General features: G+C 37.5%; 4 protein-coding genes across 6 annotated transcripts; 3 read left to right on the top strand and 1 right to left on the bottom strand.

Moving 5' to 3' along the window:
- The first annotated feature begins 1,527 nt into the window (after positions 1–1,527).
- LOC128858189 (transcription factor 15) lies at positions 1,528–9,313 on the top strand. Of its 2 annotated transcripts, none has more exons than XM_054094242.1 (3): positions 1,528–1,952; positions 7,294–7,424; positions 8,868–9,313. In XM_054094242.1, the coding sequence occupies exons 1-3, from the start codon at positions 1,792–1,794 to the stop codon at positions 8,990–8,992; spliced, it is 417 nt and encodes a 138-aa protein (XP_053950217.1). In that variant the 5' UTR covers positions 1,528–1,791; the 3' UTR covers positions 8,993–9,313. The 2 variants fall into 2 exon arrangements, with proteins under 2 accessions (XP_053950217.1, XP_053950218.1); XM_054094243.1 differs by having other exon boundaries at positions 1,534–1,949; positions 8,868–9,311.
- A 1,607-nt stretch (positions 9,314–10,920) lies between these two features.
- On the bottom strand, positions 10,921–13,637 carry LOC128858188 (zinc finger protein 568-like). Of its 2 annotated transcripts, none has more exons than XM_054094241.1 (7): positions 13,282–13,637; positions 12,955–13,199; positions 12,754–12,871; positions 12,498–12,692; positions 12,022–12,441; positions 11,309–11,936; positions 10,921–11,243 (listed from the first exon to the last, which is right to left on the bottom strand). In XM_054094241.1, exons 1-7 carry the CDS (start codon positions 13,463–13,465, stop codon positions 11,141–11,143), a joined length of 1,893 nt encoding a protein of 630 aa, XP_053950216.1. In that variant the 5' UTR covers positions 13,466–13,637; the 3' UTR covers positions 10,921–11,140. The 2 variants fall into 2 exon arrangements, with proteins under 2 accessions (XP_053950216.1, XP_053950215.1); XM_054094240.1 differs by having other exon boundaries at positions 10,922–11,243; positions 13,267–13,637.
- Positions 13,638–14,473: 836 nt separating this feature from the next.
- Positions 14,474–15,577, top strand: LOC128856542 (long-chain-fatty-acid--CoA ligase 5-like). Its single transcript, XM_054091846.1, has 5 exons — positions 14,474–14,548; positions 14,624–14,733; positions 14,842–15,019; positions 15,098–15,263; positions 15,369–15,577. The coding sequence occupies exons 2-4, from the start codon at positions 14,669–14,671 to the stop codon at positions 15,197–15,199; spliced, it is 345 nt and encodes a 114-aa protein (XP_053947821.1). The 5' UTR covers positions 14,474–14,548; positions 14,624–14,668; the 3' UTR covers positions 15,200–15,263; positions 15,369–15,577.
- A 2,836-nt stretch (positions 15,578–18,413) lies between these two features.
- Positions 18,414–19,218, top strand: LOC128856541 (protein BUD31 homolog). The gene is made up of 2 exons (XM_054091845.1): positions 18,414–18,641; positions 18,714–19,218. The coding sequence occupies exons 1-2, from the start codon at positions 18,548–18,550 to the stop codon at positions 19,052–19,054; spliced, it is 435 nt and encodes a 144-aa protein (XP_053947820.1). The 5' UTR covers positions 18,414–18,547; the 3' UTR covers positions 19,055–19,218.
- Positions 19,219–24,012: the final 4,794 nt, after the last annotated feature.

The raw sequence follows: 24,012 nt of genomic DNA, 5'->3' as shown, positions 1-24,012 counted from the left end.
TATTACATACAACTCTGAACTTGAGCACAACATTCAAAAGCAAAATATCATAAAATACATAAAAGCCCGACGAATACACTGTCTTGGACACATAGTAAGAATGCCAGAAAAAAGAGCACCAAAACGAACGATCATGAAACAACCGTATGGAAGCGATCTAAAGTCAGACCAAAAAAAATATGGATAGGTGCAGTTATCGACGATCTCAAAGAGATGAACGTGGAAAACTGGTGATGCTTAGTAGCGAATCGAGAAATCTGGAGGCAGATAGTTGCGGAAGCAGTGTTCCATCCAGGATTGTCATGCTAAGAAAGAAGAAGAAGTGAAACTTTTAATGCATCATAATATTGGAACTATACCCCAAACTACCTTAAAATTACAGCGCTAAAAGTATCTTCGACGTGTGGCAAAAATTGTCGTTTCCAGCCAGTACAACACATGCCCAAACAATAACACTTCCACAACCACTTAAGAAGGCGTTGCGCCCCTGCTGTGACTTCGCAAAGCAAATGCTGACTATGTAGCCGGACGCAGAAGTCACATATAGATGTAACTTCATGTGAATGAATAAAAATTATTACATTTCCATGGAATTAAGCCAGCTCAGCTGACGTCACGATGTTCTCATTCTCACTCTATTAGGGCATAAATGACCATTTATATTTACTTATCAGCACATTATCAAAGATGTGTGTTTTGTTAATTAAAAGAAATGCACTTGCTGGTGTATGGGTGAATATTTGATCCACACAACCGAACGGCAGAAAAGTGAGGAAGCCACTTATGTGCATGTGGTTGTGTGAAACGATAAACGCAAGCCAAAACAACGCAATTCAATTTAGCGTAACAATTGAAAATCAACAACTGAAATGAGGGATTAAGGCTTAAGTGGATCTTTTTGAGATCTTTTGAAAGAAATAACAACAAACTATTTTAATGTAACAACGGCTGAGTGCGGAAGTGCTGCAGGGGAGCCTGCTGTGCCAATGCGCGCAAAACAAATAGAAAACCCAAAAATAAACCCGAAAGTAAGGGAAAAAATATTAAACTTATCTCAGAAGATGAGCAGTCAGGCACTTTGGCACTCATTAAGGCATTCAAGCTGCGGTCAAATATTTAGACTGTTGCTATAGGCATTAATCTCCTACAATGTGAAGAGGCCGCTGACATTCATAAATATTTGTGTTGTTGTTCATTTTTTGTTGTAATTCTTAATTCACTCGTACTCTTCTATGCTTTATGGTCAATTTGTCGCCGTTAACGATTTAATTCATTTCACAGACAGTGCGCCACCACTGTGTACTCGTACTCTCACCGCAGCTCTGTTGTGCGCCTGTGACTACTGTTTTCTGAAACTATTAATATTAAGTGTAGCACAGCGTTGTTGTTGGTGCTGCTCCTGCTCCTGATGAGTGGTGGGAGGTGCAGAAAGGAAATTTGTGAAATAAGAGATCAGCTATGATCATTAACTTATTACTTAAAAAACCCACACACATACCTACACATATGCGCATAAGGGTACATAAGCGTTCGCTTTGAGTGGGGAAACATTGAAAAGAACATCGTCATGACGAACGGACGCGCATTACTATTGTTGTTCTCTTACAGTGCTACGGTTGGTTATAAACTGATTGGACAGCAGTGCCAATGAAATTGACTAGAAGTGAAATTTCACGTAGAATTTTAATTTATGTGTGAAAGTATTTTGGTTTGTTTTTTTAAGTAAAATAATTGCTAAAACAACAACTATTTACTAAAATACTCCCAATTAAAATTGCTTTTTTTCGAAATATGGAATTCGAAATATTTAACCATTATCCACTCACATTGGATATGATATATGAAGCGCAAAAAAGTACGAGTCCCACGCACTCGGAAATATCCAACACCAGCGAGCCAGAAAAGCCGAGGAGAGAGGTGAATGCACGTGAACGTAATCGCACACAAAGGTTGTGAGTTGAAAAGAATGTTGAGTTTTATTGTGTTTAAATTTTAAGTGAGACTCAGTGCTCTAAAAATATAAAGTTTTTGGTTTAAGGGGGTATTCTGGTCTAGACGCCTTAATTTTAGGTATTTTTAAAACTAAGATAAAAAAAAAATTAAAAAAATGTTTACTATCCATTTTTTATGGTTTTTATTAATATTGGAAAAGTATAAAAAAAAAATTAAAAATCGTCGAACTATACTATAGGCCGGCGGAGTGGGGGCTACATAAAAAACGGTGCTCCATGGTTGACATGACTCCAACCCTTGTAAACAGATTAAAAAAATTCTGCATTCTTGGAAAAAAAAATGTGTTTACCCTCTTTTTTTACCTTTTCAAATTTTTAAAAAATACTTCAAACTTAAATTTTTCAGAATCCGAGGCAGGCGCAAAAGACAGATGTAAAATAAAAAATGCTTATCAAACTTCAAAGCGATCGGTAAAGTAGAACTTGAGATATCATGACGACCATCTCAAAAAAAGTAGTTTTGAGAAAATCGCGTTTGAAGTTTGTGCAGCAATTCCAATAGAATTACTTAGATCATGATATTTACTACTCACTCTGGATTAAACGGCGATATATTTCCAGATATATATTATAGAAGTATAAAGTATATATATATATGTATAGAATAAATAAAGGTTGGGTGGGATACAACAGATTTTCTGGAAAGAACGAGTCCTCAAGTCGTCCGGTAACATCTGCCGTTCATTGTGCGATTCGCTCCACTCGGCCGGCTTAGGCGCCATGTCACATCTCCGAAAATAATTCGAATTTTCAAAAATCCGTTGAAGGGCATATTTCTGAAGGTCTAAACTTTGAAAATATATAAAAAAAAATCAATTTTTTCAAATTTCTAGACCAGAATACCCCCTTAACTCGATCCCTGTCCGCTGAGCCACATATGGTTCAGTAAACGTGCGCCTGAGAAGCACTGATACGTTCCTGAGCCATATGTGCGTCGGGGGGTATATGAACCACATGTGTTTCATGAACGTGCAGAAGCAAAAATGTCCCTCTACGCTCATGGATCATATGTGTTTCAGGTAGAAATACCCTACATCCGTTTTTTTTGTATTATTATTATTACTAAAGCTATCCTATGACTACAAAAAAACAAATTATTCAAAAAACTTGGACTTGTCGGTCAATTTAGCATTTTTGTATTGGGACAGGGAACGTGTTAACCTAAGCTCAAAAACATATTATAAAGTGTGAAGAATAAAAAAATGAGGTTAAATCAGCGAAGCATTTAAAAACAACCAAGTGAAAGCAAGTTTGATTCTTGAATTAAATAGATATGAAAGTTTGTGCCACTTATTTAGATTCGAATCTCGGTGAAAAACCAAAATGAAAAAAAGTTTTGCTAATACCGGTCGCCCTCTGCAGGTAATAGCAAACCTCCGAGTGTATTTCTGCCATGAAAAAGATCCTCATAAAAATATCTGCCGTTCGGAGACGGCTGAAAACCTCCATATGTGCAACAACATCAAGACGCACGCTACAAATAGAAGGAGGAGCTCGGCCAAACACCCAAAAAGCGTGTACGCGCCATTTATACAAGGTGAAGTTCAAAATAAACAAAACTGAACTAAAATTTATTTATTCAAAAAAGTCCCCTCTGGCCTAGGTACACTGTTTCAGGTCATTGACCGGAATGCCCTTCAGGATGTCGGTACAAGCCTTTTGGATGGAGCTAGGGACATAAAACGTTTTCCTTTCATAGCCAAGTGCAATTTTCCGAACTGGTAGAAGTCACATAGGAGCCATATCAGGCGAATTCGGTGATTGATTGATAGTTAAAATACGAATTCTAGTCAAAAAATCAGTAAAAAGAGTAGATCGATGAGATGGTGCATTATCATGCAATAAGCGCCAGTTTCCTCCTTCGCGTTATTCAGGGCCAATTCGACGAATGCGATGCAACAAACGTTTCAAAACGCCAAGATAGAAAATTGCATTGACGGTTGGCCCATTGGCACGAACTTCTTCTGGAAAATTCCCTTTTAATCGTAAAACCAAATGAGCATTGACTTGATTTTTGACTTCTCCAAAAGCGATTTTTTGGGTGGTGGCTTGTCTGGGAAACACCACGTTTCACCAGCAGTTACAATGTTTTGTAGGAAGTTCTCGTTTTTTCTCGCCTCCTTAATGAGGTCTTTCAAATGTTGAATTCTAAGCAATTTTTTGTTCTCGGTTAACTTGTGCGGTCAGTTAACAGTTAAAATGCTATATATCAATGTGTTGGAGATATTCTACTCCGATTTCATGAATTCCAACGGTGATTTTGGTTCATTTTTGATAAATTTTTGAACAATTTCGATGGAGTTTTCGGTTTTACTCTGACAGTTGTTAAAGGGGAATTGCACAATTATTTCTCAGGAAAGCGCAAAAAAGATGGAGCTTCATTTCTTCATGTGCTATTTTGAAAACCTTTGGTCCCAGTACAACAAGCGGAGGACTCAGAAAGTGCTGAGGATTCCACGCCATTCAATTTGCAAACTCGTAGCTGTGTTTACCTGCCAGTGGACGATCGGCACTTACGCGGGAAAGCTAGGGTTACGATTTAACTCCCCACTGCAGAAGCTGTGCGGAGATTTCAGAGAAGTAGACTGTTAAGCACTTTCTCTGTAAATGTCCGTGTTTGGCATCTAGACGATTAAGGTCACTGGGTGCAATGCGCCAACCTAAGTCCCATCAATCTTCTCCATTATGTCAACAGTTCTGGCTGGCTGTAGATATCTTCCTGTTGTCAAACATTCCAAGCGTCGCTTCATCGGATGTTGTCATCATCCTCGTTAGGACGGGCATGATGAGAGTCTTGTAGGGTGTTAGTTTTGTTCGTCGAGAGAGGACTTAGTCCAAAGCAGCACTTGTTGGAGAGAGAGATTCTACGTTGGATTTGGCTGGCATTGTTATCGGTGTTAATACTGGTTCCTAAGTATACGAAGTCCTTTACAACCTCGAAATCATAACTGCCAACGGTGACATGGGTGCCGATTAGTTTATCTTACTGCCCTGAATTTTTATGATCCTGTCCCGTCATATAAATCTCAGCTACTTCCAATTAATCTGAAACAGCAAGAAAGTAGAGATCGATTTTGTCGCTGTCGTTTTTGCCTAATATTATATTATCAGAGGGAGAGAGACTATTCCTCTCTTCTAAAAATGGTTAACTTTTCAGTCCCTACCAGGCCTTTACGTTCCAGTTGATATGCTCCTATTGCTCCCTCACTTCATGAATTCGGTTTTAAATTGAATTCGATTTTGCTTTAAGCTATGTTTTATTGCTCAATAAAACCATTTATTGTTATTTCACTTTTTGATAACGATATTTTTGAGAGTAAGAATAATTGTAATTTAACTTAATTTTTCCTTTTTTTTTTGTTAAAATACTCTTATAGTAAGTAGTCAGTTTGTTTATTGATTTCAGAATAAATTAATTAATACCGTCTTTTTCCGAAAATAAGAAACTGTCTTACTTTCATTTTTGGTCAAAAATGCGAGATAGGGCTTATTTTTGGGGGAGGGCAAAAATAAAAGTACATTTATATATATTTTTTTAATACTTATTTTACGCAGAATACTGAAATTTAGATTTATTCAATTACAGTTATGACATCTTCTGGAACATCGGCTGAATTATATTCTCATGTCTTGAGATGTAGCTATCGTAGGAAACATTTTTTTTCCTTGTTCACTCCACTCGGGAGCATAGGGCCTCGACAAGACTCAGTCTTGCGTTGGTTTCATTAATCTGTTTTGATTTCTGATAGGGTAGGTGATTAGCCTGCCGCTTCCAGTCTTAAGAAGTGGGAATGCCCACTTATCGTTGCTTAGGAGCAAAGCCTTCTTACTGCGTGAAGCGCCATCTATGTGTCCCATTTTTCTGGCAAAAGGATCACACAGATGGTTGAGGACTTCGCTAAATTTAGTGTTGGAAACATTATTATCAGTTATTTTGTTCCATGTTTTTTTTTACCCAATTCCCAACTTCTTGTAAGCCTGGTTTTACAAATTTTCCTCCATGATTTCTCATCATTCTGTTTTCAATATATTCAATGATTTCCATCCGTAAATGATCCTTGAATGGCTTGTTTATTGCAATGTCAAGTGTCTGGAGGTAACCAGTCATTCTTGCCGGAATCATTATTTGATCAATCTTCTTCTCAGCAAGAAAGTTATTCATGTATTTAGCGCGGTGAGTACTGGCTAATAAACTGCTATTCTGAGCCCTCAACAGTGGCGACAGCATAAAATCAACCCACTTTCTTATAACTGCTTGGGTGCACCAGGCTTTTTCACTTTCAATGACATAAATTCCTGAAACACGTTGAATCTGGTCTTTTTACCTTTAGTGATTAAAAATGGTGATACTTTCTTATCATCTAGACGAATCGCCAAAATACAGCTAACATGTGCTTTATCATTATCACCAGTAGAAGGAACGTAAATTGACGAAGAAGCCTTGTGGTGAACTTTCGTTTGAGCTCCTTGGCCTAGGAATACCGCGGTCTCATCCATACCAAATATGTTGCAGAGTTGGTATTTCGAAAAATCGATGCCATCAACAAAAAGCTTAAACGCTATTGCAAGCTTAACAACTTCATTGACTTCCAGCTTAAACAATGTTGTTGATCTCCTTGGAGACAGCTCATATCGCTTAAGGAAATTGTCCTACCCGTGTGACGAAGCATTAAATTCTTCTATGGATATAACAAATGCAATTGCTGTTTCAAGAGGAAAGTTTTGAATATCAGTCCTGCGCACAACCAAAGCCATTGCTCTCCTGCCTGCAATCCATTCCCAGATGCAATCTTCTTACTCAGAAAATAACGGCTGCCAACCTTATCCAACTCTGCATTTCTTCTCATTTCCTTGGTCCATCAGTTGACACAGGTAGTCGTAGTCTGCATACTATTTACGAACCATACGGAGATCCAGCATCTTCTCTTTATAGAATGCTACAAGATTCACACCCCTGGAGTCTTCCACGATTCCCTTTTTGTACTCGATGGAGTAGCTCTTTCGTTTTTTACTCATTTTAACTGGGGTTAACAATTATTTACTTTATTTTTAAATAAAGTTACTATTTACAATTTACATTGTTTTTAAATAAAAAGACGGTAGTTAAGAGGCGCGAAATAGTGGTGCGTCTGCTCTCCTTACCAGGCAATATCAAATACAAATACGAGTATGTGTAATAGTATTCTACAAAATATACATACGTACTTACATTATTTCAATTCCAAATTAAGTTTTTTTCAAAACAAACTTTTTAAATTGTAAATTCTAAATTTTTTCTTAGTGTCAATTCCGCCTTTACAACACTACGCAGCTTAATACCAACAGACCCGTGTGACCGTAAACTATCAAAGATTGAAATATTGCGTTTGGCCAAGAGCTACATAGGACATCTGGATGCGGTCATAATGACAGGTAAATTGCACTTATATAGTACTTTTAAATACACCTTAACAAACAAAAAATTTTGCAAACCAACACAAATAGATACATAAATATACGGTGAAGTCCAAAATAAACAAGACTGAACTAAAATAGAAACGGCAGGCGCATTGTTCTAATAACTTCGAGTTTATTTATTCAAAATAGTTCCCTCTGGCCTCGATACACTGTTTTGCGCGATCTAAAAGCTTTTCGAAAGAGTGTCTCAGGTCATTGACCGGAATGTTCTTCAGGATGTCGGTACAAGCCTTTTGGATGGCCTCTAGGGACATAAAACGTTTTCCTTTCAAAGCCAAATGCAATTTTCCGTATAGGTAGAAGTCACAGGGAGCCATATCAGGCGAACATTGATAGCAAAAATGCGAATTCTAGTAGATCGATGAGATGGTGCATTATCATGCAATAAGCGCCAGTTTCCTCCTTCGCGGTATTCAGGGCAAATTTGACGAATGCGATGCAACAAACGCTTCAAAACGCCAAGATAGAAAATTGCATTAACGGTTTGGCCTGTTGGCATGAACTTCTTCTGGATAATTCCGATAATTCCCTTTAATCGTAAAAACAAAAGAACATCGACTTGATTTTTGACTTCTCCAAACGCGATTTCTTGGGTGGTGGCTCGTCTGGGTTTCTCCATTCGGCCCTTTGACGCTTAGTTTCAGGTTCATGTTGGAAACACCACGTTTCATCATCAGTTACAATATTGTAAAGGAAGTTCTCGTTTCTTCTCGCCTCCTTAATGAGGTCTTTCGAATGTTGAATTCCGAGCAATTTTTGGTTCTCAGTTAACTTGTGCGGAATGAAATTTGCATAGACCTTTCGTAAGCCCAAATGATTAGTTAAAATGTGATAAATCGAATTTTGGGGATATTCAACTCCGATTCCATGAATTTCAATGATGATAAATTTTGATAAATTTTTGAAATATGTCGATGGAGTTTTCGGTGATTACTGATTTTGGGCGGCCTGCATGTTCGTTGTCATTTATGTTCTCACAACCAGCTCTGAAACATGTAAACCACTCATGAACTCTGGCACAAGATAGACAATCATCGCTAAAAACTCGCTTCATCAACTTAAATGTTTCGGTAAACGTTTTACCGATTTTAAAACAAAATTTTATATTAGCTCCTTGTTCGAAACACATTTTTGTACCAATGACACAAACATACTGACACTTTAGACGCAATAACTTCACTTCCACTGAACCGAATATCACCAAGCTTTCACTGGAAGTCAGCGCACTAAATCGTTAAAAAGATGGCCCCATCAAAAACATTTTTATGACGCCAGTCTTGTTTATTTTGGACTTCACCTTGTATATTTCGATTTCATTTGCATTTAAGTAATAACTAAGCGGAAATTCAAGCGATAACAATAATTAAATGGATCTCAAATTCCAAAATTTATTCACAGGCAACAGTGAGAAGCCATGTGCGAGTTTTTCCAGCCCACATCAATGCGAAAATAGGACCGCAGCAGACAAGACCAGATCGAATATCTGCACATTTTGCGCAACGCTAAGCGGAAATAAAAATTAGCGATTATTTTACTCGTATGGCATACGAGTATTTCACTAAAAGGTTATATTACGGGATTAAAAATTTTACCAAAGCAACTATCTATGTAAAAAAAAAAGCATCAGTATTTGATATAAGTATTTTGGACGCAGAACATGATTTTTTGCTTAATATAAGCATTTTTATCTATCAAGTGTTATGCGCTTTTCATAATATGTATATTTTGTAAGTAAAGCATTCGCTAATTTTAAGAATGTGTGCATTTTATTATCGCAATTATTTATTTTCTACTCTCTAATTTTTTTCTTGAATAAATCTTTTATCAAATAAAACCCATATATTAGTACACAAAATTGAGTCTTTTTTTATTTTTTATTTTTATTTTTTTTATTTTTTAGAGCTTACATGATAATAAAATTAAAAGTAAACTAAGCAAACGCAGCGCTAGCTGCAGAGGCTTTCGGCTGTCTGGTGATGTACTATATGTTGAATCAGATACGACGGAGTAGGTCGGTGTCCTTCAGAAATTTGAAAATAGTTTTGATGTTTTCTTCAGTGGCTTCTTTTAGAAGTAGAAGAGGGTCTGTGTTCCTGAAGTGGTGATGCCTTTGAGAAGCAAGTTCTGGGCAGGATACCAGTAGGTGATGTACACTGACTGTTGCTTGGCAGAAGGGGCAGGTGTTGGGTGTATTACCCTGTAATAGGTGTACGCTGGTGATTATGGTGTGCCCAATACGGAGTCGTGTGTATGGGGTAATGTGGTTGGTGGGTACCGATGTTGGATATGTAGGTTTGGAACGTTTAGGGTTGATGTTGGAATAATGATGTTTGTAATACGACCATTCACGAAGTAACTTGGTTTGCCTCTGTACATGAATGAGTCGGTGTATGTCGCTAGGTAGAATGAATTTGTGATGTGACTGTTGGTGTAATGGACATGTCTTTGGCAATTGTATCTGCCAGTGTGTTACCCTGGATGCCGGAGTGCCCAGGTATCCACATAATTTTGATGCTACTCCGATGGGTTATTAGTATGTTTTTGATACTGTCGATTATTTTGCTTGATTTTTTGTTGTTTTTAATGGCTTGTAAGCAGGACAAACTGTCGGAGCAAATTATATGCTTACCCTTACTTTTGGCGCAGTATTGAACGGCTTGTAGTATGGCGGTTGCTTCAGCGGTGAAAATAGAGCAGAATGAAAATAGAAGGCCGTACGCGATAACTTCCTTATTTTCTGTTACCACTGCGTAAGAAGTGTGGGATCCTTTTGACCCGTCAGTAAAAATCAATTTCCACCCGTTAAATTTGTATTCTGCGATAGATTCGGCGAACTTGGCCCTGTAAACCGCGTTTGGGGTATTCTCTTTCCGTAAATGAACTAGGTCGTTGATAAAAAATTTGTTGCTAACCGCCCACGGTGGGTGATTGGTGTACCGCAGAGTGTGTAGTTTAGAGGGTAGTTCCACTTGCTTAGCAAATAAGGCGCAGGTGTGTATTGATGAGAGTTTTTTTGGTGTAGATACGCGTGAGGTTGCAGATTGAAAGTCTTTGCCAATAAAAAGGTTGAGGCTTAGAGTAAGCTTTGGATAGAGCCTGAATATTTTGTCCTCCATGTTGTCGTGTAGAGACGGAAGGCCCGATTCGGCAAGAATGGCCTTTATGGGCGATGTCGGAAAGGCGCGTATGGATCTGCGCACTGCGGCATGGTAGGGGGCAGCAAGCACCTTTAAGTTTTGTTTGGCGTGTAATCCATAAGCAGCTAGTCCGTAATTAATGGTTGATAGGATGAACGCTTTTACCGCGTTGATCAGAAGAGTTGAGCTAATTAGTCTTTATTTATCGCTTTATTATCGTTCATTTAATCACTGCTTTGTTAATAATTAAAAATAATAATATTTACCACTTCAATGAAGTAAAATTGTTACTTTACCAGGCCACTATTGCTTACAAAAATTGCATTTTATTTAATTCGATTCGAATTTTTTAAAACTACGCAATCAAATAGAGCAACATCAAGATGAACGCCACAAATAGGAGGAACGCGGCCAAACACCCAAAAAGGGTGTAAGCGCCAATTAAATCTATATGTATAATCAAGTAGCTAAAACTTACATAATTTTATTATTAAAGCTAAATATTAGTTATGGCAATGCTGCAGTACAGTTTTATCAATTCCAAGGCACTAAATTATCACTATCGAGTTGTTCAAATGTCTCAACTGCTAACATATGTGCTGCCTCCCCACTGAGCATTTGGCTAACATTCCGAGCGCTATAGTATGTTAGAAAAAATATAAGAAACTTAAATAATTTTACTAATAAACAGCTTCACATTACCTCATGAAATTGCAATAGTTATCAACAATATTACTTTTAGCTGGCAATTTATCATCTATGTGCGTATTTGAATTATCCATTCCTGTATTACTTGCGACGGCTTTTAGATCGCTTTCATTGTCAGTGAACAAATTTAAAACGACCTCATCGCTTGAATTCTCAATCTTCACGACACCACGCTTGCCCATGCTATTAGTGGTATTTAGGCTCGCAATATTTGATACACCAGCTTTATCAGCATGTTGCTGGTTCATGTGTTTATTCAGATTAGCTTGACGCACAAAACGACTTTGGCACAGCTGACAAGGGTATGGTTTATCACCAGTATGGCTAAGCAAATGTGTATTCAAATCAGTTTGGCGTGCATATTTTTTATCACAGTGTGGGCATTGTATGGTTTTATCCATATGATTAAGTTTCATATGCGTTGTCATCGAGGAGTGTTGTATAAAACGTTTACCGCATATATCACAACCATAAGGACGTTCGCCGGTGTGACGACGCTGATGGCTTTTAAGCGTTGTAGTGCGTAGGAAGCGATCACCGCAAAATTTACACTCGTAAGGTCTCTCGCCAGTGTGGGTGCGCATGTGATGATTCAGAGCGTAAATTGTGGAGTAAGCTTTTGCTGTAAGACAAGTGTTTGGCATAGAATAAAAACATCAACAACAACAACAACAACAACAACAACAACATTGAATTTATAAACATACGGCACATTGTGCAGAGGTAGTCCTTTTCACCGGTGTGCATCACCATATGATAACGCAACTTTGACGCCGATATCATATGCTTGCCGCATACGTGACACGGAAACATGCGCTTCGGTTTTGGTTCTTTCATTCTACGCGTTTTAGTACAATTTTTAGCCGTTTGTTGTGGTGTTTCTGATTCCTTTTCCTCGCATAAAATGTTTTCACTACTAGGAACAAGTAGTGAATCGGAGTTGTCACAGTTAACATTTACGCGAGGACCCTCATATTCCGAATTAGGCTTTTTTGATCTATTGCACTTTTTACTGCGCACACGTTTCTTTTTGGTTGTTGCACTTTTCACTAAATGTACTTCCATATGGGCTTTTAAGCCAATGGTTGTGAAATAACTTTGTTCACAAATAGCACATTTGAATCGGCCTAGAATAATTGCTCAAGTATAAATCAAGGAATGTCATATGAAAGCCCATACCTACCCTTAGGAAAAATATGTGCTTCTGGCGAATACATAGGATCCGTAATCTTTTCATTATCAGCATTTTCGTCAGCTATAAATTCATCATCATCATCGTATAATGACCCATTGACTGGATGCACTAGGGGAGTTTTCATTGCGTCTAAATTTTGGTCATACAAATTTAATTTTTCCACGGCATCAGATTTATTTTTACCTGCATAAATAATAAATATTTATATGTACATACAGCTTACCAAAATGTATCAATTACTTACTAATTAACTGTTTTAAGGGTTTGTCATCCTCGCTATCATAAACAAAGTCTGAGAAGGAATGAGTGGATATTTGTGACTCTAGTCTATTCTCCGCTAAATTGAGGTGTGTTTGAATTTCCTAAAGCATTGCGTAATTTGGTGATGAATCTTTTATGGAATAAATTGTGCTAACTACATGCATTACCACTAATGCGTACTAACATTTTCACTTTCGGAATCTTCAAGCGGATCTTTTGAGCATTTCGCCGTTTGAATACTACAGGCATCAATCAAGTCAGCGTCAGCCCGCATATACGCCACTGCCATATCGTTGTCGGGCAACTCAAACTCGGATGGTGTTACCGCTCTTGCTACATTTTCGTGTTTTTGCAACAACAGTTGACTATACAGCTTATCGAAACCTTTTATAGCCTTATTGCGAAACTCGTAAGCACACTGAAGGTCACCTGGAAGATACCAAATTATTTAAATCTGTTAATAAACAAGTTTCTAAAAATAATCTTTTTGTCTTACGACTACAGCTATTACACAGCAATTCTGGCATCCCATTGGGCTCTGCCTGCACTTCTAACTGGGTGCAAGCTGTGTAGGCTTTGGCATATGCAACCAATTCCTCTTCTCTGCCCAATTTGAAAAAATCCTGCAGTGAAACATGTCGACTTTTGCACTTCCGCAAGCAGACTCTACAATGGAGTTGTACGTTCTGTGCCATGTTACAGTATTTAACTGACTTCACTTGAGGCTATGTGCCCATTATCTTTCATAAATTCACGGCCTAACGAGAAGCATTTCTCTTATTTGCAGATAAGAAACTAAATCAAACAGAAAAAGAACGAAAACAGAAAGCGCGTAAAATATCTTGACAATTGTTTTCATATTTATTGACATTTTACAGTTCCTTACATAGATAAGTTTCTTAATTTCTGTCGTTCTAATTATATTAAACGCACGGTTGTATTCGTATACAACATTATCTCATGTAATGGTGCGTATACTGACCAACGTATCGTAGTCCCTAGTCGCAGCCCGTAGGATACACAAAATTGAGCAAAACTTATACCGTAGAAATCAACGGCGCTCTTTTACTTATATAAGTGAAAGCAACAGAGGCGCAAAATTAAGCTGTTGTCCAAATTCTGCTTTGGCACTCAATTTTGTGCTCAAACTTAATTTTGTATTGATCGTACGTTTGCGTTATGATCATAGCATTGCAATAAGAAATCAGCAGCACCTTCGAGCACGTGTTTATCGACACAGTTAATTTGCCAACAATAACTTCAGTTGCTGATCGAAGCGTGCCGCATTACAAAAAGAAAATAGCTTCGATATGCCTTTGCATTTCCCCAGCGACAAAAATAACGCCTCTTGTTATCCCGCTAAAAGCAACGGAATGCGTTTGCACACACATACCTATCTGAGGTCTCCCAAAACGCACTCGAGTGATAGTAGGGCATTATAAGATCTGTCATAAAGCGAGTAACATCGCTGTGAACTTTTGATGAATAAAAAAAGTAATACCTACGATACCAAAAAGTGTTTTGAATTAATTTCCCTGCAAACCAACGTTCACCAGTTTTTCCAATTTTACCAACACATTCACTCAATTTTTCCAATAATACCCACACAATCACATTTAATTCTTTTGTCATTTTCGATGGGTTATACATATTTTTATCTCATAATTTTCGTGAATACTTATTAAACTTAACTATAGTGAGTGCGAAAGTGACAGCAAAAAACAAGTTGCAAATGTCAAATACAAAAATTAATTCTGTGAAAATCTCCAAGCAAAAAGGTAAGTTGAACAATTTTTAGTAAATTTTGGAATTATATATCTATTTAAACTAATAAAATGTATTTTTATTTTCAGAAAAACGTATTCACAAATCCTTTGCAGCTTGTGGATGTGCCGGAGATGGAGTATTTCGCCAGTCAAAACACTGGGGAGGTGTGCGTGCGCGGTTCTAACGTATTCCACGGGTAGGTGTTGATAATTTAAGCAAATAATGGTTTCTTCCTGTGCGAACTTGATTTCTGTGACTAAAACTAACTTGAATGATAATTTCTTTCTCTGCCTTTGCGTCGCAGTTATTACAAAGATCCCGAGAAAACTGCTGAGGCTGTTGACTCTGAAGGCTGGCACCACACGGGCGATGTGGGCATGTGGCTTCCAAATGGCACGCTGCGCATAATCAATCGTCGCAAACACATTTACACTCTGAGCCAATATGTAAATCAGGTGTACGTTTACGGAGAGAGCCTTAAGGTAACTCCATTTTTTGACATAATTTCTAGCTTTTCATGTTCACGCCATATTTACATACAACCCTTAACGCCCACTTAGAGCTGCATCATATCCGTCGTCGTGCCTGATGTGGATGTTCTCAAGCAGTGGGCGAACGACAATCGCGTCAAGGGCACACTTTCGGTGCTATGCATGCAATAATCCACAAGTAAAAGAACTCATGCTGAATTGGGGTAAGCAGAGCGGACTGAAATCCTTCGAACAGGTAAGTAGCCCAGTGCATATCTGCTTATACTAGTAACGTATGACGTGGTAATAATATCATAATTTAAAATTAATAATAATTACAAATTTTGTATTTATATACCAGGTCAAGGATATATATTTGCATCCCGATCCGTTTTCGGTACAAAATGGACTACTCACCCCAACATTCAAAGCGAAGCGGCCACAATTGAACAAAACAGTGCGAGAAACCCCGTAGAGGAGTTAGAAGTAAAATGCGAACAATTTTAAACTTTATGCGAAAATAGAAAAAACATTAAATTGCTATTTATTTAATTAGGCATCAATTTAAATTTCTGTAAAATAGATATTTTAAATACCGGCATAAAAGCAAACTATTACCATTTTAGCCAAAACTATTCTTCAGGTACTAAATAAAATTTTATTAGAAAAGAGTAATCAAATGTAAATATTATACTAATTTATGTACATAAAAACTAAAACGTAAACTTTTCTAATAACTAAACTAATTAATGTATATAAATAACTAAAACTAAAATTTGTCTAACACCAAACCTAATTTTACAATGTAAATATTAAAATAAATATCTAAAACTTAACGTAATTTTATAATGTAAATAGTAAATTAATATAAATAGCTGTACATAAATAGAACATACTAAAAAAATTATTGTATATTATATTGTATTAATTTTCTTTAGCAACTAAAAATTAATTAAATAAATATTAAAATAATTCATTAAATAAATAATATTCAATAAATAACCATTTGTTTCAGTAATTTTGAAGGATTATTGTATATAGGATCCGTAAGTATTACCTACAAAATTACCCAGTTGAAGAGATTCTGTTAACTATATGTTAACAACGAAATTCACTTATTCATCAGATTCTGTTAGCTACATGGTAACAACGAAATTCACTAGTCTATGAAATTCTGTTAACTACATGTTCACAATAACATTCACCAGCCCAAAAGATTCTGTTCACTACATGTTAACAATAACATTCACCGGCCCAAAAGATTCTGTTCACTACATGTTAACAACGAAATTCACTAGTTCATGAAATTCTGTTCACTACATGTTAACAACAACATTCATGAGTTCAGAAGGTTTTGTTCACTACATGTTACCCACATCATTCACAACTTGAATGTCAATTAGAGCAGCACAGCAGTATTGAGAAATTTCTGTTAGTGCGAGCGAATAAAATCATCACACGTATAGACTGGAAGTAGGTAGCAATTGCACGGCGTAGAATATAAAATTACTACAAAGCTCACAACTTCACAGGTGAACGATACCCACAAGTTAGCAGTATAAATAGCAGGTAGTTGGTTTGCAGGGTTATATTTGAACAATACATCGCTTTGTGTGTGTTTGTGTTTGGTTGTATCGACACAATATTGCCACTGATATTTTTCCTTACATGCTTTTATGTACATTTCGCGTTATCAGTTCCAATTTGTCATTGCTTAGTAAACCAAAGTCAAAAACCACCAAATGCAAATAGCTTATTTGTCTATAATTAACATTATTCAACATTGTTTTAAAGTTATTTAAATAAAAATTATAGTTTTTCTAAGTTCATTTTGTAAACGATTTCGAAATGTACAGTTTGGTAACACTGTGTGGTGAGAGAGCAATCAGCTGACACGATTCAATGGAATTTTCCGAAAATCCAACTATAATATCTACAATACCACTGAACGGAAGGGCGGTGATTTTTCATTTACATGGGGCTCTCATTAGTTTCATCGCATCTCTCAGCTGGCAGGGGTCTGCGTTTACGTCGGTGAGTGCTGGCACCATAAGAACGATCGCTTTTTCTGCAATATGAATTCCTAACTAATAATATGATATTTAATAACTATATAACTACCAATATGTTTATGCATATGGTTTTCTCCTTTTGTTTATTATGAAATGAAATATTGTAATTGACTAACTGCCTTCACTCTGATGATGTAAAAGGGTAAGCATTTCCGATAATCCTTACAAATACACCATCATGTGAAGCAGTGAAGTGCTAGTGTTATGTAGTTCATAATATTATATTATGTTCATATTTTACCATAAATTCGGGTTGAAGGGCTATTTCGGAGTTTACCTCTACTCATAAATACGGTGCTTACCGTACACATAATTTTCTTTTAATTCAGCAAAAACATTAAATTCATTTGGTGTCTATAGACAAGCAAAGCTTATTTTTGCAAAATGTCGGTACCTTGCTTAAATTTAGTCTCATCATTGAAGAAATTTGCTCTTACTCTTCAATATTTTGACAGTTTTCTCTCATAAATATACATATTACGGACTACCGAATAATAAAGGCACCACTTACGACAATCGTTACTGTATTTTTCGCGGTTTTTACGATCGGTTGACGTCAGCAGTTGAAATAAAATAAAACAAATATGCAAAACAAACAAAAGAGAGAGAACTAACTTCTTTGCAAATATTCAGTGCATCGCATGGTAATATTTTGATTTTAAAGCTTGTGATTTTTATGTAAATTATTTAAAGTAATAAAAATAAAGTGCAGTGTGCATATATAAATAATTTCTTGTGTTTGCCAGTTTCTATTGCCTTTGCATCTGTTAAATGTTAAAATACGCACGCTCTTGACATATGTACGCAATTTTTGTGACGACAGTTGTCGCTGCGGCCAAATTAAATATATTCCTAATTTTGCTGGCGACAACTCGCCAGAGAAGTGTTGCCTCTGGATAAAATGACTTTGTACACTTAAATGTATTAATGCTTAACATAACAATAGCATTTTCGTTTTTACACCAACACATTTTACTTGAAACAAAAAATTTTAACTTGAAAGAACAGAAATTATGTTATGTGGCAGCAATGAGAATATGCGCCATAACCAATAATTCTTGGATTTTTTAATATCATATTGACTTTTGCCGCTTGTGCGCCTTATTGTATTTGGTAAGTAAACGAAATTGATAATAAGTTGCTGGTTGATAACAAGTTATGGAATCTGCACTCCGTGAATGGCAAGTGAATTGTGAACGCTTCACAGTTGTTGATAACCACAAAACTCTGGTTTAGGGTACAATCATATTAGTTTGCATTAGTAGTGCAGCCGACTTGTAAATACTTAGGCAATAAAATAAACTATTTTATGTGGCAACTTTAATATGGTTGCTAAACAGCTGTTTCTATTTCTTAACGCTATTAATTGCTCTGCATCAAATATAATTTTTATTTACAGTTAAATATTACAGGCAGACTTAAAAACTAAACATTTTGCAATTAAATTTGTTTATTGTAAATTACAAATATGCCAAAAGTACGTAGAAGTCGCAAGCCACCACCGGACGGATGGGAATTGATTGAACCGACGCTTGAGGAATTGGAGCAAAAAATGCGTGAGGGTATGTTTTACAATCCTCTATTGTGCCATAGTTGAAATACATTGTATGTATTGAAGCTTTCTGTTTTTTCAGCTGAAACTGAGCCACATGAAGGCAAACGTATCACCGAGTCACTTTGGCCAATTTTCAAAATACACCACCAGAAGTCTCGCTACATTTACGATTTGTTCTATCGGCGCAAAGCTATTAGCCGTGAATTGTACGACTATTGTCTAAAAGAGAAAATTGCCGATGCGAATTTGATTGCAAAATGGAAAAAATCTGGTTATGAAAATTTGTGTTGTTTACGTTGTATTCAAACACGAGATACAAACTTTGGAACGAATTGTATTTGCCGCGTACCAAAATCCAAACTGGAAGAAGGACGCATTGTGGAGTGCGTGCATTGTGGTTGCCGCGGTTGTTCGGGCTAGTGTAGGAATAATTAACGTTAAAGTCTTGCGATTTCAAGATTTTTAGTAACTAGTATGCATATATATATATAATAAAGCTATGATAATATAGCTTTATATAATATAGTTAATCGGACCGAACAGGCGATCTTTTTTAATAAATAAAGAAAATATTAACGCATAATAAACTCGGTTTACTTTCATGTTTATATACATATCTGCATATGCATGCAATTGCCAATATGACATGTTTATTAAAGGGCTTCGGGTTGGTGTTTTTGTAGCAGCAAAACCAAATCCTGTCAGCAATGTAAATAACCGTTCGTCTTCGACTAACGGTTCGGTCCAGAGGGAGAAGGGTGTTAGATGGGTGGGTTTGATGGGGCATGTGAGAAGGTGGTTAGTGTCATGCGGGGTGATTTCATAGGCTGGACACTTGTTTGGTATGTCGGGGTCAATTCTGGATAGGTAGTATTTTAACCTGCTCAATTTCCAGAACGTAGGCGTGCCAAGGTTACGCGGGTCTCTCGGGGTAGCTGGAGTTGTTCATCTGCTGTAGGTGGTGATTGTACACCAATTACGCCATTCGGGGGTCGGGCGCTTACGAAGGTGGTAAGGGTCTCCCGATGAATGTCGTTTATCGTCTGTCTAAACACTGTCCAGCCCAGTAGTTTTCTGTGTGTTTTGTCCTGGATCCCATCGGCGTAATTGAAGAGGTGCCTTCTGACGTGCCTGAGAGGCGGCCCCGTTCAAGCAGCTGTCTGCATGGGTGAAACCTGCGGTAGATCCCTAGCAGAAACTGTTTGCTGAGCAGTTTGTTGTGCTCCTGCATTGGCAGCATCTGTGCCTCGTTGTGAAGGTGTTGAAGCGGGGACATCAGGAAGCAACCCGTCGCTGTCCGTATAGCAGTGTTTTGTCAAGTCTGAAGCTTTATCCACTGTGTGTCACTAGTTCCAGGCGACCAGACAGGTGCAGCGTAGTTCAGAACCGGCCAGTCAATTGCCTTAAATGTCGATAGCAACATTTCTTTGTCTTTGTCCCAAGTGCTGCCGGCAAATGATTTGAGGACCTAGTTGCGATTTGGGACTATAGAGACAATTGCGGATGTGTGCGTAGAGAAGGAGAGCAAACTGTCGAAGGTTACAAGCAAAATTTTGTGGTGTGTCGTCGACTTTGACCTTGAGTTGCAGTTCGAGCTCCTATGTCCAGGTGGTAAAGAGGATTGTCATGGACTTAGTGGGGGAAAGTTGTAGATTCCTCGCAGGTGAAAAAGAGATAAAGATTGGTGAGGAAATAGTTCACTTTGGCGCATAGGCTAACAATGTCATTGATCGACACCATTATCACGCAATCGTCAGCGTAGGAGACCAGAGATACTCCCTCTGGTGGCTGCGGCTACTGAAAGAATGACGCCAGGTTTGTTGTTTTACCACCGGTTCACATGATTTGAGTCAAAATTGCCAATCTGAGCAAAAATTGCGGAGGTTACAGTATCCTTACGGAAGATTTAACAGTTTTGTTGCTTTCCAACCAATTTGCATGATTTTTGTATATTTAGAAGGGTTGATGCTTCTGCAATTACGTACCAAAATTTCGAGACATTCAGGGGTAAGCTCAGCGAGTTATAGCCCTTTTACCGAAAGGTTATATGTCAAGGTTTCAGGCGAATCAGAGCAAAATTGAGGGAGTCACAGTATCTTTACCGAGGAGATTTCACAGTTTTTTTTTTTTTTTGTACTTTTACTAGCACAGCAATTATCTAAGAACGGGTATACATTTTTTGTAAACAGCTTCTCCAAATAAATTGAACGTTTTCAAAGTTTGTATCTCTGTACGGGGGTTAATTTCAGTAAGGAAATATGCCCATATAAAGCAGCTTGAAACTAGCGGTTTAATTGTGGCTTCGTAATGGCGGAATAAGTAGCTGAATTGATGGAATCCGATCTTCTCAACAACCCTCAAGCTTTGTATTACAAGGTGTGAAATTTCTGTTTCTCGTCCAAGTGGACCCCTTTATTTTTATCGATTTTGACATGTGTACTTTGACAAAGCACCTTAATAATTTAGAACAAACGATTAAAATGAAGAGAAATTACATGTTTATAAATGTTCAGTGATTATATTGAGATTTAAAGATCATAAAAATACCTCCGCCTGCAGTTTTTTTGCGTTTTTATGCGGATGACGCTGTGGCAAGAAAGTGTGTGCGGTCTTCTTCTTTTTAGTTCCACAATCGTGGCGGATCATAGCTTCATGAACAATTTTTCTCCTTTTTATTCTAATCATGGCTTCAACTCTCCAGTTGTGTACGTTCATTTCCTTAAGATCTGATTTGACAACATCTAACCATCTCTAGCGTGTGTGCCCTCGTTTTCCTCCTCCAATCGGTGTTAACATAAAATCTTTCCTAGCATTTCACTCTTTCAACCTGCGCAGTACCTGTCCCATCCGTTGGGTCTTGATAAAACGTAAAATACACAGTTTGTCTTTGAAGGATTTCCTCGATCTCACTGTTGTACCGAATGCGGTAGGTGACATCCATTGTTTTTATTGGACCATACATTTTCCTTATGACACGCCTTTCGAAGCACATCAACTGATGAATATCATTTGTTTTCAGCGTCCATATTTCTGCGCCATATATAATGAAGGGTCGTATCAGTGTTTTGTTTTATTTTCTGTGCTCTGGACAAATCTTTTGATTTAAATAGTTTTATGTTAATATAATAGACCTTATTTGCAGGTTGGATTCTGTCGTTAATAGCTACCGCCGAGTTTTCATCTGCTGATAATGTGTGTGTGTGTGTGTATACGTTCCTGGGTTTGGAAGTTTCTATTGTTTTCGTATACTCTCCCCTGGACAAACAATTAACGTCCCTCTCTTTCCTTTGCATATTCGCGGAGCCTGACGACACAGCGAATTCGGAAAGCTCAACCTCTTCTTCTATCATCCTTGAAATGAATGTATACGAGGGGTGCCTTTTATATGTCGGGATTAGAGAACAAAAACAAATTTTAATCATCGAAAAGCACTTTATTGTTTTTCAAAATATTCTCCATGAAGATCTATACACTTTTGCATGCGTTTGAACCAATTGTCGAAGCACTTTTGCCACTCTGAATGAGGTACCTCCAAAACATGCATTTTGAATGCCGCAACCGCTTCTTCAGGTGTCGAAAAACGTTGACCTCTCTGTTTGTTTTTTTGGTACGGGAATAAAAAGAAGTCATTCGGTGCCAAGTCAGGGCTATACGGCGGATGACCCATTAATTCGATGTTTTGGGGGCGGTGCTCAAAAATGCAGTTGTTTGAGTCGATGTGTGAGAGCTCGCATTGTCCTGGTGAAGAGTGATCCGTCTTTGGCGATTGGTTTTCCTAATTTCTTGGAAGACAACTGGCAAAAAATGGTTGTGTACCAGTCAGAATTTACTGCTCTGCGTTGTTCTAGTGGTACGGTTGCGACATGTCCAGTTTTTCCGAAAAAACAGGCGACCATTTGCTTGGAAGTGCTTCGTGCGCGAACAACTTTTGTTGGATTTGGCTCATCTTGAAACACCCATACAGTCGACTGCTGTTTACTTTCGGGCTCATACGCGTAAATCCATGATTCATCACCTGTCACGATGTCATAGATGTGTTTCGAAGCCCCGCGATCGTATTTTTTGAGCATTTCCTTCGACCAATCGACACGAGTCTTTTTTTGAGCGATTGACAAATTGTGTGGGATCCAACGCGAACAAATTTTTTTGACAGTCAAATGTTTATGCAATATTGAATGTATGCTGGTCTGACTAATGCCTAGGATTGTCTCAATCTCACGATAGATCACATGACGATCTTGCAATATCAGTTCGCGCACAGCATCAATGGTTTTCGGAACCACAACTGATTTTGGACGACCTTCACGAAATTCGCCTTGGAGTGAACTACGACCACGATTGAATTCACCATACCATCGATAAACACTGGTCCTTGATGGAGCTTCATCGCCAAAAAATTAATTAAGTTCATCCATGCAATGTTGCTGAGTGAATCCACGTCGAAAGCTGTAAAAAATAATCGCACGAAAATGTTCACGATTTAATTCTTTTTTTGGACCGAGATGAATCTTTTAAGTTACTTTAAACAACACAAATAGCGCTGGTATTTCAAAACGTTCTGAGTACGTAAAGGCCAAAAAATGTCAAACTTTACGATACAGCTGTCAGTTGCCAGATTGCAACATCAGGGTTGCCAAATACCGAAATATAAAAGGCACCCCTCGTATAAGCAAAGGTGCACGCGCACGGAGTTTTCAATCTTGAGATAAGTGAGTGAACGGGCAGACCTAACAAGCGATTTTTTATTTTAGAAAACGTAAGAATTTCGAAAAAATATTTTGCTGAAACTATAAAGAATAAAGTGTAATTAATAGAGTTACGCAACGTTTTTTGAATATTAATTTTGCGATCGAAACGCGTCAATTGGGATCCACACCGAATAAACTAGATAATTACCACATTTTGTAATAGACTTTATTCTTGCAAATTACAAATATGTCAAAACTGCGTAGAATCTTTGTATCTTGTTCAGTTTGGTTTGATTGCATTTTTTCCATAGCGGGCCACAATAATAGTGCCGCATATGTTACTATTACAATGGCTGTGTAAGACCAATCGGATAGCTTTGATTGAAGACCGCATTTTTTACTCAACATTCTCTTACACGTGTAAAGTGCTACATAAGCTTTATTCGCCCTGTATTCCACATTGGGCCTCCAGCTGAGTTTGGGATGACGGATAACGCCTAGGTATTTAGCTTGCTGTGTTAGCGTGAGACTAAAGCCGTTTAGTTTCGGTAGATTAGAGTTTGGAGTCTTGGTTTTCTTAGTGAATAGCATCAGTTCAGTTTTACTCGGGTTTACACTTAAAACGCAGTCTGTGACCCAATTTCTGAGTAATCCCAGAGCTCGTTCCATAATCTTACTGATTATTGTTGG

This window comes from Anastrepha ludens, chromosome 3 (genome assembly GCF_028408465.1).
Source record: "Anastrepha ludens isolate Willacy chromosome 3, idAnaLude1.1, whole genome shotgun sequence".
Classification (NCBI taxonomy): domain Eukaryota; kingdom Metazoa; phylum Arthropoda; class Insecta; order Diptera; family Tephritidae; genus Anastrepha; species Anastrepha ludens.
This window is presented reverse-complemented; position numbering and strand designations above follow the sequence as displayed.